The following is a 16,305-nucleotide window of genomic DNA, read 5'->3' on the forward strand; positions in this document are numbered from 1 at the left end:
AAACGCTATTCCGCTCCTCCCCTCAAACGATGCGATGAGAAAATATCCTAGTGGAGACAAGTTGCAGGTGCCCCGCCCCCTCTTTTTAACGCCCACGGACGTGACCGTGTTCAAACACACCTCCACCCCCACACACATACAAACTACACACCTTGACAGTGAGTGAAATTTCAATTAATCAAGCGGCGGAAAGGATCCCTCTGGACGGGTTAACCTGTGTCTACACAGCAACCGGATTCGACCCAGAAAGCCAAGTAGCTGAAGAGCACGAGTTGGATGTGGATGCCACGAAATTTCTACGTAGAAAAGCGAGAAGAGAGAGAACTAGTGGGTGGGCACACATTTCCCTTTCGATCTCGCTCTTGCAGGTGGTGATTAGTCATTATTTATTTTAAAATCAATTAGTTTGCCTTGACGTGAGAGTGCAGGTTGAAAATAATGGACCAGGGGCTTGGGGATGATTTTTTTTCTGTGGGGTTGCGCCATAAAAGTTTACGTCTCATTGGCAGGCAAAAACATTTTTGCACATAACTTTTGGCTTTTGGGGATTTTGTGCTGAGTAATTTGGCAAATATTTGACATTTGTTTTTGTTCGATTGGTTGGCAAAGCCCAGCAATTTTCCACAAAATTGATTCTCGACAGTTTTTTTTTTTTATTGTACGGCCTAACAATAAAGTTTGGAAAATATTCTTTACATATGTCGTGCACTAATTGGCATTTACTTTGCCCGCAGAAAGCCACAACCAACATACTTCAAATTTAAATTGGTAAAGTTATTGGAAACTTCTTGAGAGACCTACAACACAAAACTAATTAACTTTGGAAGTGCATTGAATTTGCTGTGACACCTGACAAATATTTGATTCGTAAATCAACCAAAACTATGACTGTGTAATTGAACGAATAGGGAAATGAATTCTGCATAGCTGATGAGCAATAAAGACATCGCCTGCCAAATGCAAATCCAACAAGAGAGTCAATGCGCACAGCCAAATGAGCAGAAATGTGAAGCAGGAAATTAAATTTACAAGAAATTGCACATTAGAAGAGCAAAACTGTTGCACACACACAACTGTTGAGATACAGAAGGACAGGTATTGTTGCAAGGGATTAGATGGATGGTGGTTCCTTAAGCAGAGCTGTCAACATCTGCAGATTGGGTTTTCGGTCAGCTGGCTTAGTGAAAACACAACTGAAAATCTGCGGAAAAAAACCACCTAACAATGGAGCAGCATAATTTTATTTAAATTAGTTTTCTTTCGCACAATTTCACGTTCCTTCGCTCATCATCATCACTGAATAAATATTTAAAGACCATAAATGGAATATTTAATGGCCCATCAGATCCCGTTGAGCATAATTCCTCGACTACTCAAGCTCTTTAAGCCAACGAAGTGCTGCAACAATTAAAACAAACTGTACAGGCGACATGTGTTGTCCTTTTTGGCGACCCGAGGCCAAAGCTTATGAAATTAATCAAACAATGTGAACGGATGGGGGGGAGCTAGCTAAGGACTCATGTGGCAACAGGACATGCATAAATCAGAGCCAGTTTTCCCTGGGAAATAGTGTGTCCCTCTGTGTGTGTTGTGAATGAAACAACGTCCCCAGAGATTTTGTCGTGAGCTGGCCAAAAAGTCAAAAGCTCGCTCGAGGGTTGAGCTCTGAGTTTTGCTTTCTGCGTTCAGCGTTCCGCACAATTCCCATTCATCAGAGCCTCTTAGTTCAGAGTTGGCCCATATAATAACACTCTAATTTGCATGTGCAGCTGCAGATGCTGCCGCAGCAGCAGGATGATCAAATGAAAAATTTCAACGCATGTGACATGTGGAACACGCCTTCCTGCCCAGCAAATGGAGCTTGGCAAATATTATATTTTAACGAAATTTCATTTAAAACTGAATTTATTCAGGCCCACAGTCGGTGGTTACTAGTGGTGCTGCCGCCCAAGGTTGCCCTCCATTAGGAGCACATTTTCCATTACATGGCTGGCAAAGTTTAATTGAATAAGTTTCCTTTGCTTTTTTGTTTCTTTTTGCGTTTTTAGCCAGCTTGTCAGATGTTAGCCATGAGAGTTGGTAGAGTTGGAGAGTAGTTGGTTATATCCTATCCCCACAATCCCCTCCACCAAATGCTGCAATTAACTTGAGTAGTGCATAATTCAGGCGAGCGACCTCCTAAGATGTTTTTCTCGAGTCAGTTGCCATTTCCATTGCCCTCCTCATCAGTTTTCCCTACCAGCGATTGCCACAAGTTGCAGGCATTTTGCTAATTCAATTTCCCGGCCATCAGCGACGTTTGCCATTCGCATTCGCAATTCGCGTTTCGCATTCATTGTGTTCGGGGGACACGTTGCCTTGTCTTTTGTTACAGTTTCAATTTCCCAACGTCAACAGTTAACAGCCGTTTGCATACATACGTAGATATTGTGCAACTGCGGCAATAGCAGCAACAGCAAAGTGGCCGCAGGGCCTGCGAGCGCTTTTCCGACTTTTCCGACCACTAAAATTGTCGCTGGCTGCGCTAAAATTAAATGCTTAGTTGGACGACAACCGCCGATGACAGTTGCACAATGTCCCAGTCAGTCTTTTGTTTCCATGCATGTAATCTGTCCCAGTGTGCCACCACTGTGTGCCACCACTGTAACTGAACTGAGTGGCTGGAGATGCGATGCCGCCAATTTGCGTTGCATGCAACTTCGAGCACTGACAACAACAACCACAACGGCGGGCTAAAGGGCCCAAGGTCCAAGGCACTCGAGACTCTTGACATGTGATATTGGAATCCTCAACCCCTCGCTAAAGATTTTCTCCTCAGTGCACCCCAATGAGCTGGCAATATTTCCATGGGAGTGGACTCTGAGTTATTACTCATACGCAGTGTTGCACGAGACATTTTACAATTGGTTTGGAAAATAGTAGTATCTCAGATTAATGAAATGTGCGAGTTATAAAGGAATCTTTAATATTTACTTTACTCAAAAGTACTATGTGCTCATTGATCCAATTTAAATTTATGTTTAATGCAGAATCCGGACTTAGCAATAATCCCTATTAATTAGGAAATCATTCTAACAACGAAGCTTACCAAGAAACCATCAAAAGCGATTGCCTGCCCGCACTAACGTGGCTTATAAGTAGTTGTCTGCATTACTGAGTACCCTCCTTTTAGCCAATATTCAATATTCAATTTGCCAAATGCTTTCTGGCCTCTTTGATTCCGTCCGGCTTATCCGGCTGAACAATGAATGCGCCTCTTATTGTCCTGCTCTCCAGCGCAATCGACATTTTGAGGAGGCATCACCGAAAGCTACACTCAATTACGCACAATGACGATGACGAGATGCCAACGATGATGGCCAAATTGCTGGCAATATTTTCCCACCAGTGCTGGGTCTGCTGCGGCTGGGCTGACAACAGTTAAACAAAACGGCAGGCTCTTCCCTTTTTCCAAAATGGCCAATGGCTTGTCAGATTCAGATTTGGATCGGTCGGGAAGTGAAGAGCGGCTGCAAGTGCCAAAATTCGCCAATTATCGATGCCCAGAGTGCAGTAGCAGCACCATCAACAAAGGCCACTCGCACTCGATGGGACAGAATGGCCGAACGACAGAAGCCAAAAAATAATAAAGCAAAATTATTATCTGGCCAGAAATGTTTCAATAACAACAGACAGTTGGGGCCCCCAGAAAAGACATTGTGACAGGGAGCTCAGCTCTCCGACAACAATGGCAGCCCAGAGATGGCCAAGATAACTGAGGAGATTGGCAGGGGGGATTGGGGTAAATGTTTGGCTTCCTCAATTTGCGGCAGACTGTTGCCAATATTTCGCAATAAACGACACCCCCCACTGAAATACACACAAAAAAATAGGTACACGAGATGATGTGTTGATGGCAGATACGATTCGAGTGCTCCGCCGCAGCATAACAATTGAAAAACACTCGACAACTGAAATCGAGCTCAAGTAAGTAACTTTCCGTCACAATTCCGACTGCAGCAGATGCTGCCCATCTAGCCAACTACCCATATTGGCTGTAATGGCTTCTCTTCACCTATTTTTTCTCGCCTCATACCAGTTTCTCAGTTTTTTCGCTGATAACTTTCAAATGCAATGCCGCAGGCTGTTATGGCATGGCAATAATGCAAAACACAAGACTGCCGTGGAGACGGCAAGTTCTGACGTTCAATTTCTCATAAAAGTTTCCCCATGGCAGCTGAAGCAACACCAATGAACAAGAGGCACCAACCAGTATCCGCAGTATCCAGGAGGTAGGACAAGCTGACGGGGGAGCAAAATATATGACACACAATTCAAACTTGGGAATTGCATTGCATGTTGCTGAATTTTTGATAAAAAGCTCGAATTGCGGAAGGAATTGATGATGCCATCAGCGGAAAGATGCTCCTGCTTCTTAAGAGACAAAAATTACAACGAATTTGCATTCTACATTAAAATCGTAGAAATAGAAATTCACTTGAATATTTATGGTCACTTTTTAGTTTTCTTACAATTTTGTTTGGTATTTTGGAATGGTAAATGAAAGTTATAAGTTAAAAGATACTTTGTTGATGATATATACTGTGCTTAGTTTCCAAATATATGTGTTTTTTTTTCATCTGTAAGCCCATCTACAAAGTGTAGTCAGAAAAGTACTTGCATTAAAATTAAAAACACTTCCTGCCGCACCGGAAACGGCAGCAAAGTGAGCCGCAATTGCGGACCAAGCTGCTGTAGTCACGCTCCCATTTACAGTTGTTCCAGCCAAGCGCTCGAGGCAACGCACAACTTCCGGCCGGATTGTTGGCCATTTTGTTTTTACAGGCGCGCTTTCGTGGCTGTCGAATGGTTTTGCGGCCCAGTGGAGTGGATTCTTATCCTTTGGGGACCGACGGCTTTCACGCATTTCACTGGCCACCCAGGGGAACAGCTCAGACTGGCAATATACAGACTGCCTGTGGGAATTTGTTGGGCTTAGAGGTGTGAACGATTGCCGAGAATGATCAGTGATTCATGTATGTCCCCACGCACATGACAAAGGCCACGCTGAGACCTTAAATATGTTAATCGTAATAAATTGCAATTGAAATTGCACTGGGATGAGCCAAAGAGCCCTGGAATCATTTCTCTTGCTTAGCATACTTTTTGGGGCTTCGGGGGATTATGGCCTTATGGCATGCTAATTAACAAAACTGGCTTTCTGAAAGTTCTCTGTTAATGCATAACTGCAGACTTGGCTTCATCAGTGCGCTTTAACATTAAGAGAAGACAACACGAAAAATTTAAATTTTATTTTAATTAACCTCACTGCCACATGACGGCCAGCAAACCGCAGAGCAAAATTATGCAAAAGAAAAGAGCAGACGTAAAAATTAAATAAATATAAGAAAAAAGAGCGGTGGGGAAATAAGAAGAATGTGACGAGCACATCAGATTAAAAAGTAAACTTTTTAATAAAAATCACTTTAGCATTTCATTTGCTTTCTGAAAATGAAGAACCTCCCAAAAAAAAAATAAAACTTTGTGGCAAAATTAAAAATACCTATTTATGCAGCAGCAAGAACCACAAAAGTGCCAGCATAAAATATAAATAAAATAATGAAAAGAAAAGGGATATTGTTGTTCCACAGTAAATAATGAAAAGCGCTCATTGCGGTTAAAAGCCAAAAAATAAATTCGAAATGAAGGAGAAAAGGCCAAAGAGCCGCGAATGCATTCGAGAAAGATAATACATAGAAGTTTATTTGTATAATATAAGGGGGCAGAGTGTAAACAAAGGAGGCTACAAATTTGCATTTTAGCAGCGGTTCGGGTTGGAAACTTAACGAAAATTGTTCGAGGAAAATAAAAACTTTTCCCACTGCCTAAACAAAGCCAAAAAGTTGCCTTCAAGATTTTTTTTTTTTGGGGGGGGGGGTGGGCAAAGTTTGCTTCCTTTACTTTCTTGTCCTGTGTATTTTATTACTCCTGTTGTTCCAGGCAAATCGGCACTAAAAGTGAGTCCGAGTCAGAGTACACGTCCGACTAAGTGAAAGAAACGGATTCACTGCAAATTAAACACGAAATTGAATTCTGCTCATCATAATTTCCCCAAGGATGCTTATTAGGCAGCCAAAGAAGAAAGCCGTCTACTCCGACAGAGTCCCCCAAAGAATTCACTACACATCTCGCTCGTCCGCCTTTGAATGTCGGAATTTTCTTACTCGAGGTTGTCATAAGTGCAACTGAGACTGGGGGTTCCCTGTTATTTTCTGATTAGGCCAGGGAAAGAGGGCTTACACCCAAACATAACCCAAAGGGAAATTGACAAAGGAAAAACAACGGACGGAAAAGTGATCAGCTATGCATAAACTCATCTGGTAGGTTGGCGGAAATGAAGAAGTGAGTTCTGCTGATTTGGAATATAAAGGAAACACATACATAAATATATTCATAGGCATCACAACTCGATTGCTTTCATGAAAATTGGCACATTCAATTATTTAATTGATTCAGAAAAAAACTATATTGTGCCAAACTAGTTGAATCAACTGCTCTACAGTTGTAAATTAACTCTGCAAAGTAGAAATCATCTAATAGGAAAAGGCAACAAATGGTCCAATCATGGAAAAATATTTGCCAACACGAAGCATATTTAGCTGAGCTCTTTAACCACATCTATTTAGCTCCGAGCATGCCAAAATCCACGAGCAAACATGCAACCAAGCGAGAAGAAATGTGAGGGGTCAAAAGCAAACAGAAGTAGAATGGAATCAAATAAAAATAAAAAAATAAAAACCGAGCACAACAAACTCCGAATGAATCCATTACACTTTGAACTCTTCCCTGCCTCTGCGCGCCCTTTCAAATCAATTGAATTTCGACTTTTCAGCTGGAAGCAAACTAAAACTTTATCCCAACACACAAATGCCAAAAAAAAAAAAAGAAAAAGAAAACAGGGGCGAGGTGGCATGAGTATACAATGCCAAATGCCGTGGCCATGGCCAATTATCAAACAAATAGCAAGGATAAGAAAATTTGCTTGCAAAACTTTCCCAGCATTGGGACGGTGGGAAATCGGGGATTTGAAATGGGCTGGGGGTCAGAGGCTACCGTTTACAATCGAAAATCAACGAAATAACTCCCGAGGAATACAACAAAGAGAAGCAGAACACCGAGAGCAGTGGCCAAAAGTTTTCCCAACTCCCCACAGTATTTGATATAAAGAAACTTCGCATGGGGGTTGGCATGGGCCAAAGCATAAGCACTTACAGATAGCAATGGAGAATCTAGATGGAGATGGAGGACCAAACCCCAAGCCTCTAATTGAAACCTAGGCAACGACGAGAACTTAAACTTTTGCGTAAAATGCAATTAAAAGCAGCAGCCAAGCATCAGTTTGAGACGGATTTTTACTTAATCTTCTGCATCAGTTTGTCTGTCCCCAAATCCCAGAGCCCAAAGACCGAAAACCCACCACCCTTCCACAAAACATTCATACAGGGCTAAGAACTTCCTCCAGCAATTGTTGTTTGCCAAGGAAACTTTGAGGCCAGGCCTAACCTAATGCAAAAAGGCAGGCCAATTCGAAATGTTATTTACGCACAACAAATTAGAACATCCACAGGGAGGCTGGCTGCTGGGTGTAGATTCTGTCTGGCAAAAATTATAAACGAGCCGGCATATCCTTAGGGCAGGTTACATAAGTTTTGATAACCAAGCAGCAGCAGGAGGCTGAATTCTGCGGCAGAGGTTTTTAGTTTATAGTTTGCGGCCTTTAGATAATGCAAAAGTTGTAACTAGGTGCGGCCCCGAGGCGTCGAGTTTCCTCTCCTTTAGCTGGGGAAAGTTTCCCAACGATCGATAAGCAACAAAGTAAATATGCCAGCAAATTAAGCCAACGACTCTTATTTGAAGGCTAAAGAATCGCCTTAATTAAGGGATTAGTTTCGCTTCAAGTTTTTTTGTTTTTGGAAATCCTTTTCCCCTTGATTTGTGGCCAGGCCCCACATTTATCATTTTATTACCAAGCGGAAAGCAACTCTTCGACCCAATTCTCTTAGCTTTCGGTGGAAATTTCACACTTCGTTGCTCGCAATTGAAATAGAAACGTTGGGCAATGCTCGAAAATGCTATAAAAAATCAATTAATTTTGCACTTTGCACGCACACACAGAGAACGCTAGAAGCGGAATCGATTTGTTGGAGAAGTGGAATGGAGCAAGTGTTGATGGTCTTGGCAGGCCACAAAGTCGACAACGAAATGAAGACACATGTTCGTACAATAATATTGAACCACCATCACCAACATCCACTCTACGTAGCGCACCCACTTTGTACAGCTCTCATTTCCTTTTGCAGTTCTTCTGTTGGCGGTGACACAATTCTGGTTCTTGCCTTTTTTTTTACCCAGGATGCTGACTTTCGCTCGGGAGGAACCCATCGAGTCACGTTTTAGGGTCCAAACAAGTCTGGCATTCGATTATTTGTTGACTCAAAAGTTTGCGTCCTTGCCGCCCATTTGTCTTAATAGAATTCTCGAGCGAAGGAAATTGGGTCGAGTGTTTGTTCGCTCTCATAACCGAGTTAATTAGGATTACACTCTCGGCATTTGGCTCATAATTTTGCATTTAATTGCGCATATGTCGGCGAGAAAATTGTAATGATTGCATTTAGAGCCTGCAATTAGGAGAACTTTCCCCAACCAGGTAGGTGTGAGTAAGTGTGTGCGCGCGTGTCTGTGTGTCTTTTCTCATAGGTTTTCCCATCTTTTCCATCGTTAAGAAAACGAAATTCATGGGGCTCCTTTAAGATCTTTGCTAAAGTGGCCACATGAATAACGAAAATCAATAAATAATTCAAATATTTCAACGCAACCAAACAATCAACAATCACACGCTCCAACATAGTTTGGGTTTTCTTCTTTTTTCTGTTTTTTTTTTTTTTTGGTTCGGAAAAAAGGAACGCAAAATTAATGAGAGGTTGGGGGCGGTTGTTGGGGCGGGAAGAATCAAGGGTCAGAGGTCAGGGGACACAACATTTGTCAGCTAAACAGAAACTACAAATGAATAGGCGCCTTCTACTCACTGTAGGGCTGAGGTCGTGTACCGTATAGAGGCTCCTGTAGTAATGGCGAGCGGCCATTTCCAATCTCCTTAACTGAAATGAGATAAGAGCAAATGGCAAACAGTTTGCGCGTGATAAATGTATCCACAAATTTGTTGAATTTCTGTTTGGTTTGGTTTGGTATTGGTTGGTTGGTAGCTTTTTGTTGTAGCTGTTGTTGTAGTTGTTGTTGATGTTGTTGATTGGTTGGTTGGTTGGTTGGTTGGTTGGTTGTTTGGCATTTGTTGTTGTAGTTGTGGTGTGTGTATCTGTGGCGTTGCTTCTTGAGTTTCTGTTTTTCACTCGATTTTCTTTCCTATTAAAGCTAACTAGAAAAAACTACCCATGTGATATCCGGTTAACCTCCAAGAATTGCGAAAGAAAAAAACTACAAGAAGGTTGCACAAAAAAAATTTCCCATACCGGGAATCGAACCCGGGCCTTCTGGGTGAAAGCCAGATATCCTAGCCACTAGACCATATGGGAGCCACAATTGGCAATTCCCATTTACATACTATCTTTTTCACTCACTTTTCAACATCGCAGCGGAAAAGACCCAGAAGAGAGTCATCACAATAAGAAAATAAATAATATTCACGCTAATATTAGGGGATGTGCAGCTGCTACCGCGTTATTCATTGCCTTGCATGCCAATGAATCAGTATTTATATAATATAGTGGGATGAATAAAAAGAATCGGGGGCCACGTTGGGGCAGGTCAGGCAGCAGCAAGCTTTCGCAAATAAAACAAAGAAACGCAATTCAGAAACTCACGCCAGCCAGCTTATATAATACACATAAAGTGGATTAATTTATGACAACCACACACACACTTTTAGCGAAACGAAGTGGACACAAATGAGCCATACGTCACGGGCGAAGATAAAAGACGACAGTCCTATAAATCAAGAGCTTTCTCAGCAAGATTATCGGGAATTAGGTATTATGTATATGGCAAGGAAAGCGATCTAACCACACAGAAAATCCATCATTTGAGAACTCGAGTAGTTGTACATTGCAAATTTTAGCCATCTGGTTGGGTTGTTCACACGGTCCGCCAAAGTTTCAGTTTCAGGGCCAACTTCTACTAACCGACCTGACCAAAAAACAGCAATCACTCAATGGCGACCCCAATAACTGCACAGACCACCTCTAATGGCCCAGCAACGAGTTGTTCAGAACCTGTTTAATTTATTTATTTATTTTTTTTCGTTTGCCCCACTATTTTACCCCTAAATGATTCGCCCAGCTCGGTGCAATTAATTTTTATGTGCAGCATTTTGCGTTTGTTTTATTGACTTTTTATGGTTAAATGGACTAATGATTTACATCGATTGCCGGGGTTGCGAAGTTTGTTTTAACGGCCTTGTGAAATTATATCAAGTGGATGCTGAACTACTCGAGAGAATAATGTTCTCGACTAATTGGTTTGCATGACCAAAATTCATCCAACACAATTCATTATTGTTCTTATGTTCTAAGTATAAGTATTTTTTTTTTTTTTTTGATGGAGTCATCCTAATGAATTAGTTCTTATTACAGCTGTCGTAGACTTAGCTGGTATAAAATGCGAAAATATTTTTTAAAGCGTGCTGGGCTTAGACATTTTACAATCTGACTTTGCACTTAAAACTATGAAATGGTTTGTACTTAGACATAGGGTTAGATTAGAGTGCTTCAACTGACTCACCTCCGGCACAGTCGCTGTGTAGTCGACGAATCGCCTCTCATGTCCAATATACCACCACTTCCCTCAGACCGGCCGGGCACCAAAAAAAAAGCGATGTTTCGGTGCCCGGCGGTGGGAACTACATTCAATATGGTACCGTTACGGATACGGATACCCATACTGATTCCGATACCGAAAGCGATACCGACCGTCTAATACCATCAGCGTTCATACAACTCTCTCTCTACAAGCCCCAAAATCAGTGGCGATAATAATGACTACAACTTTGAACAGATCCCAATGGTAAATGTTTAACTAGACGGTGTTTGTTTAGTTCATTTTTATATCATGTTCCATTAATATAAAACTGTAAATTAAATAAACTTCAATTTGGAATTGAAAGCTGTGGTTCATGGTATGGTAAATCGAACAAAAAGTATATGCACATATTATACATGAGATCCAAACAAGCAGTTCTATGTGTTTCGTTCTTTTTCGGTTTCCAATCGCGTTTCGTCGGATTTTCTTGGGTTTTTGTAACACATCAGGCACAGCAACAACCACAATTGGCAACATACTCGCTCAAATTTATAGTTCCGGATATATATTCCGATATATGTATGTTTCAGTTTTATGCAATTCAATTCAAAAACTTTCGTTTTGCTTGCCACTTGCAAACTTGCCGTCAGTCAGTCTTGTGGCACTCAAACAACATTTCAAGGATCTGTTCAAATACGACTTCGCTTTATAACGACAACTAATTGCTGGGGTTGTATGGGCAGTTGTACGAATAGCATTAGCAGTAGTATTAGTGCCGGTAGTATCTGTGATGCAGGTATCTTTTGAATCTTGGAGCTTCTTAGCTCCACTCTAGTTGCGGCGCTGGGATGGTCCAGTTGCATTTCTGGCCGTTGTATCATCCGTAGCATACGTAGCATCCATAGTATCCGCTTTTCCGTCGAATTTTCCCACTTTTCCGCTCGCTCCTCGGCTGCATCATCAAGTGCAACAACAACAGTGCTTTGCATCTCTCCTGCACACAGACAAACACAAGCGAGATAGAGATAGATAGTAGATAGTGTTGGTTGTGATTTATTTTGATTTTTGATAGTGAGAGAGAGACAGTGAGAATTCTTGCAAAATTTTTAGTTTGTTTCTGCGAGTTTCGTTTTTGTTGTGATGCTTGGTCCTGCCCAAAGAGTTATTTTTAAATACATATATCTATACTTTATATATATTTATTTTTGCATTTTCGTGGTTTTTGAATTTCAGTATTTTTTTTTATATTCTTACTTGATTTGCTTGTATAGATTGCATAAAATTGAATGTTATTTCAAAAGAATTTGAATTTCTTGAATTTCTTGAATTTGGTGCATTCTGGCTTAGATTTTAGATATTTTTTTTGTTGGTTGCATTCTGTTGTTGTTGTAGCTGTTGTTGTTGTAGTTATAGTTTTCTGTAGTTGTTCTGGTTGGAATACTTGTCTTTTACTTGGGGTAGAATATATAGTTATTTCTATATAGATTCGTTTCTGGTCAGCCCATTAATTACGCACACAGAGACGCACACATACACAACAAAAATTGGGTTAGTAGGGTAGCAAATAGTGCGGTTTCGAAAAGTCGTTTTCTCCCGCTTCTCTCATTGTTTATCATTCGATAGGATCTGGCAGTAGTAACCTCTGGTTAGTTGGGGATTAGCTAGTTTAGTATTGATTAGTTGTGGATAGCTTGGCAGGCAAGGCAGGCAGGTGGCAGGGTGGCTGGTGGACGGGCGGGTAGTACTAGAATGGTATTATATAGCAGTAAGTAGTTGGGACCCACGCAGTGGATGCTAGGTATGCTACTCATACGATTCTAAGCCTTATCCGTGTGGCTGTACTGGTGGTTGTTATTGTTAATCAAAAACCGAAAACTGTGGTAAAATAAAAGCAAATCATTAGCATTGGATGAACAAAATGGCAAATGAAATCAAAAAGTAATAATAGTTAGTGGAGGGTTAGTTGATGATCTTCTCCGACCAAGATTTCCATTTCTTCAGCTTGATAACTTCGATTCTTCGGTAAAGAGTGCAAGAGTGAAGCTTTGTTGTTTATAATTAATTAATGTTTGCGTTTTCTTGATTTAGTTTCTTGCATATCGATGTTTGTTGTTTCTTTTGTTTCGTATTTATTTTGCATTCTTGATTCCGCTTACTTCGTATTAACTGGTTACTAAATATATTGTAGAAGACTCGGGATTCAAGACTTCTTTTTCGCTCTTAATTCTTATTTTCGGTTGCTTGATGTGGCTGTTGTTGTTCTTGTGTTGTGTTTATTTCTTGTCTTATAATACACTGTTTTTGTGGTTTGTTGTTGTTGTTGTTTTTTTTTTTTTTGGGTGGGATTCGTTGACATATTTTACAAGTGTGGTTCATAGTTGATTTTAGTAGTTTTAGCATAGACGTTTCTTGTTGGGTTAATTGTTTTCTTGGCAGTTTTTGGTTTTTAGTTTTAGTAAGACGCATTTGATGTGTTGTTGTAGTTGTAGTTGTAGTTTTTGTTGTTGTTGTGTTGCTTGCTTATTGCTGGTGTGGTTGTTGCTGCTGGTATCTTGATATATGCTTGCGATTGGTGTCGACAGGATAAAATTGATCTGATCTGAACTGAGAACTAAGCGTTGCTTTCCTCGTTGTCACTTTTCATTCACTGGCACATTAAAAATTTGTAAAACAAAAACGAAAAAGAAGGCTAAACACAGCTCTGGAGAGCTTGGATTCATATAGATTTTTAAATATACCCCTTTAGTTGTCAAAAATATGTGGTTCAGGAGTGGTATTCGTATGTTATGCTTAGCTAGGCTTAAGCTAGGTCATATTATATAGTATCTAGACCCTCAACGAGCCGTGTATAATCGTATGCTAGTAGAGTAGATGATATATATGTATATATATGGATGAATTCGTGCTGTGATTATGTCTTAGTTAAGTGTGGGACGAGAACTCAAAAGATCAGGCAAAAAGTCAGCGAATGCAATCAAGCGTTTGCATTACAACTATTTTCTTATAATAAGCCACCACTCAAAACAGAGACTCAATCATGATGGAGAATGTTACCAAACGCTACAACCCTAGGAACCCTAGAAACCATTCGTTCGAATGGCTGATGGACACTCTGAATGCGTGGCTTAGCCAAAAAGTTGCTCGTTTCCATTATGTGGCCAGCAATAAAAGCCATTTTAATTGGTTCTAAATGAGTGAGGTCCACGCAATTGCGCAGACAAGACATAATGCCGCACATAAATGTGGGTGGCCAAAAGGGGTTTCTCTGCAAATAAAAGACCATATCAGATCGCAGGGACAAAGGGCAAATTATTCACACTGATTACATGAAGTCTTTGCTCCGCTTGGTATAAAATAAACCATTCTGCAAAAGTAAACCGTTATAATTACGATGTATTAGATGGGCGGAGCAAATGACAATCGCCCAACCACCCAGAAGTACAGACATCTGTATCTATGTATACGCCGTAATCTATATAACAAGCACATTTGCAGGCGGCATATGGAGGGCACTAAAAACAAATTGGTGGTCCAAAATAGCACGAGCCTCTAGATAAAACGAAAATAATCAGCAGGCAGTCAGGCCGAAGGACTCGCACACACACATACCAAACACACACTCACTCACATAGACACTTGCCGAAATTGTAGTGTCATAAAAATAAATAACCCAAAGACAAGCGAGGGATGCGGCGCATTTGGGCCCATGTTGATTTAGGATAAAGTAAGCAGCCAAACTGAGAGTTCTTCGATAGCAATTTAAATAAATAAGAACGAGCCTTCGAATATCTGGCCATAATTGAAATCACTGGGAAACCGAGTTGCCAACGTGATTTGCATGCGTGTTAGTGCGAGTGTGTATGAATAATTTATGCGCATTTAATTCGATTGTTGTGGCAGAATCATAAGGATCACACAGCGCAAGGAAGTTGCGGCGGATGAGTGGGTGGTGTCACCTGCCTGCCTGCCTGGGACGCAAACGACATAATTTAATCATAAACATAAAATAGTTTTGTCATGTTTTATTATTCAACTTCCAGGGATAGCAGAGAGTCCTTTTTTAATGGCCTGCAATGCGATGGCGTCGGCGGAGGTGACTCCTCATCAACCACATCCCTTGTTGTGGCTTTCTTTTTATGACATTTGACATTTCCCTTCCCCTTTACTTTGTCTGGGCTTTTATTTGTGTCCCGCCTTTTATTGAAATTTTCTTTTTTGTGGTAGCCAGTAGTAGTAGCAGGTACCAAGGTAGCAGAGTTCCCTGACTTATCCCTGTTCCACTTTCTATGATTGTTATTTCGCTGCTGTTTCCGTGCATTCGGAAATAAAATAAATAATGACTGCCATTACGGTGCACGTTTTGTGGTGGAAATGTGGATGTGGAAAAAGCAGTAGTAGCAGTCCCGGGGGAAAAGTTTTTCATGGGCTGCCTACGGACATTTCTGCGGTTAATTATGGGCTAAATTCTTTGTGGTTAACTGACTACGCAATCAAGGCCCAAAAAACTGGATTCTATTACGGCAGGCTGGGGTTGGATAGGTGGTGCACGACCACTATATATTTTGAAGTACTATACCAAATTTCCTGCACCATTTTCAAACGGCAGACAACACAAATGCTTCTAATCAATTTTAGCAGGCAACTATTTTTCAGCCGCAAAACCAAATTAACTCGGAGACAAACTATCCGGCAAAACGTAACTGTCACTTGACATCAGGCTGTGGAAAAATCGCTTGAAAATGCACACGTAGCTTTGCCGAGCTGCAGTAAAAAAAGAAAAATCGAACGTCCTTGAGCCAAAAGTGCGCTAAACCACCCAGAAAGCAAAAACAATTTGCGGCCAAATGAAGAACCAGAAAGAGAACATCGCGTGACAACACGAAGGCAAATATAGTCTGCAGACTACTGATGAGCAGGAGGGATCCTTCTGGAGGCGAAAGGATAACCCCCGAACGGATGGACGGACGGAAGATGGAGCAGCCGCGCCGGATGACAGCGAAATGAGTAGAAAATTAACAAAACGCGAGGAGATAAAATGCAGAAGTAGGGGAAGGATTTGGGAAATTTACTCGGTAAAAGTATGCACAACCATGGCGGTTGTCAAATGCAAATGCAAATACAAATTTTCGGTGTGCACTTGATGAAGTTTTAAGCTGCGGGAGCAGCAGGAGCTACAGGAGCCAAAGCTTCCTCGACAGCTGGAGGGGATGATGGGTTGGCTGAATTGGTGGGTGAGCACTCAAGTCAACTTGCTAAAAACTTCTTTCTTGCTACTTTTAGAGGACCAGAACGACCACGACCAGCCAGCCCGTCAGCCAACCAGCCAGCTAGTCATTTCGAATGCTTTTTTGGGGACTCTTGTTTACCCAAGGCGGTGTGTCCTCGTTCTCGTCCTCGTTCACGTGCTGGCATTTTGTATCGATTGCCTCGGTGGACTCCTTTCGTTGGGGAAAGGGAAAAGGTTAGGAAAAGCCATGGACACGGGAATAACTGCAAGGAGTGGAGAGTGAGGAG

The 16,305-nt window shown here is 41.3% G+C and overlaps 1 protein-coding gene and 1 non-coding gene across 19 annotated transcripts in view; both read right to left on the reverse strand.

The window, feature by feature from the left end:
• sm (smooth) overlaps positions 1-16,305 on the reverse strand; it is a 113,645-nt gene that overhangs the window by 37,512 nt on the left and 59,828 nt on the right. For 4 of the 18 annotated variants that reach the window (NM_001259505.2, NM_001259497.2, NM_001259496.2 and 1 more), the window contains exon 6: positions 9,087-9,137. The exons of 8 other annotated variants lie outside the window; for them this stretch is intronic. In NM_001259505.2, the coding sequence (NP_001246434.1) occupies positions 9,087-9,137 (51 nt within the window). Of the gene's footprint in view, positions 1-9,065; positions 9,138-10,773; positions 10,793-11,683; positions 11,786-16,305 lie in introns of those variants that run through there. 6 more of the 18 variants (NM_001259503.2, NM_001274165.1, NM_001043096.2 and 3 more) reach the window with 5 other exon arrangements.
• Positions 9,498-9,569, reverse strand: tRNA:Glu-TTC-1-3 (transfer RNA:Glutamic acid-TTC 1-3). Its single transcript has one exon. It is a non-coding gene; the product is annotated as a tRNA-Glu (tRNA).

The sequence above is a fragment of the Drosophila melanogaster genome, chromosome 2R (assembly GCF_000001215.4).
Source record: "Drosophila melanogaster chromosome 2R".
NCBI lineage: Eukaryota > Metazoa > Arthropoda > Insecta > Diptera > Drosophilidae > Drosophila > Drosophila melanogaster.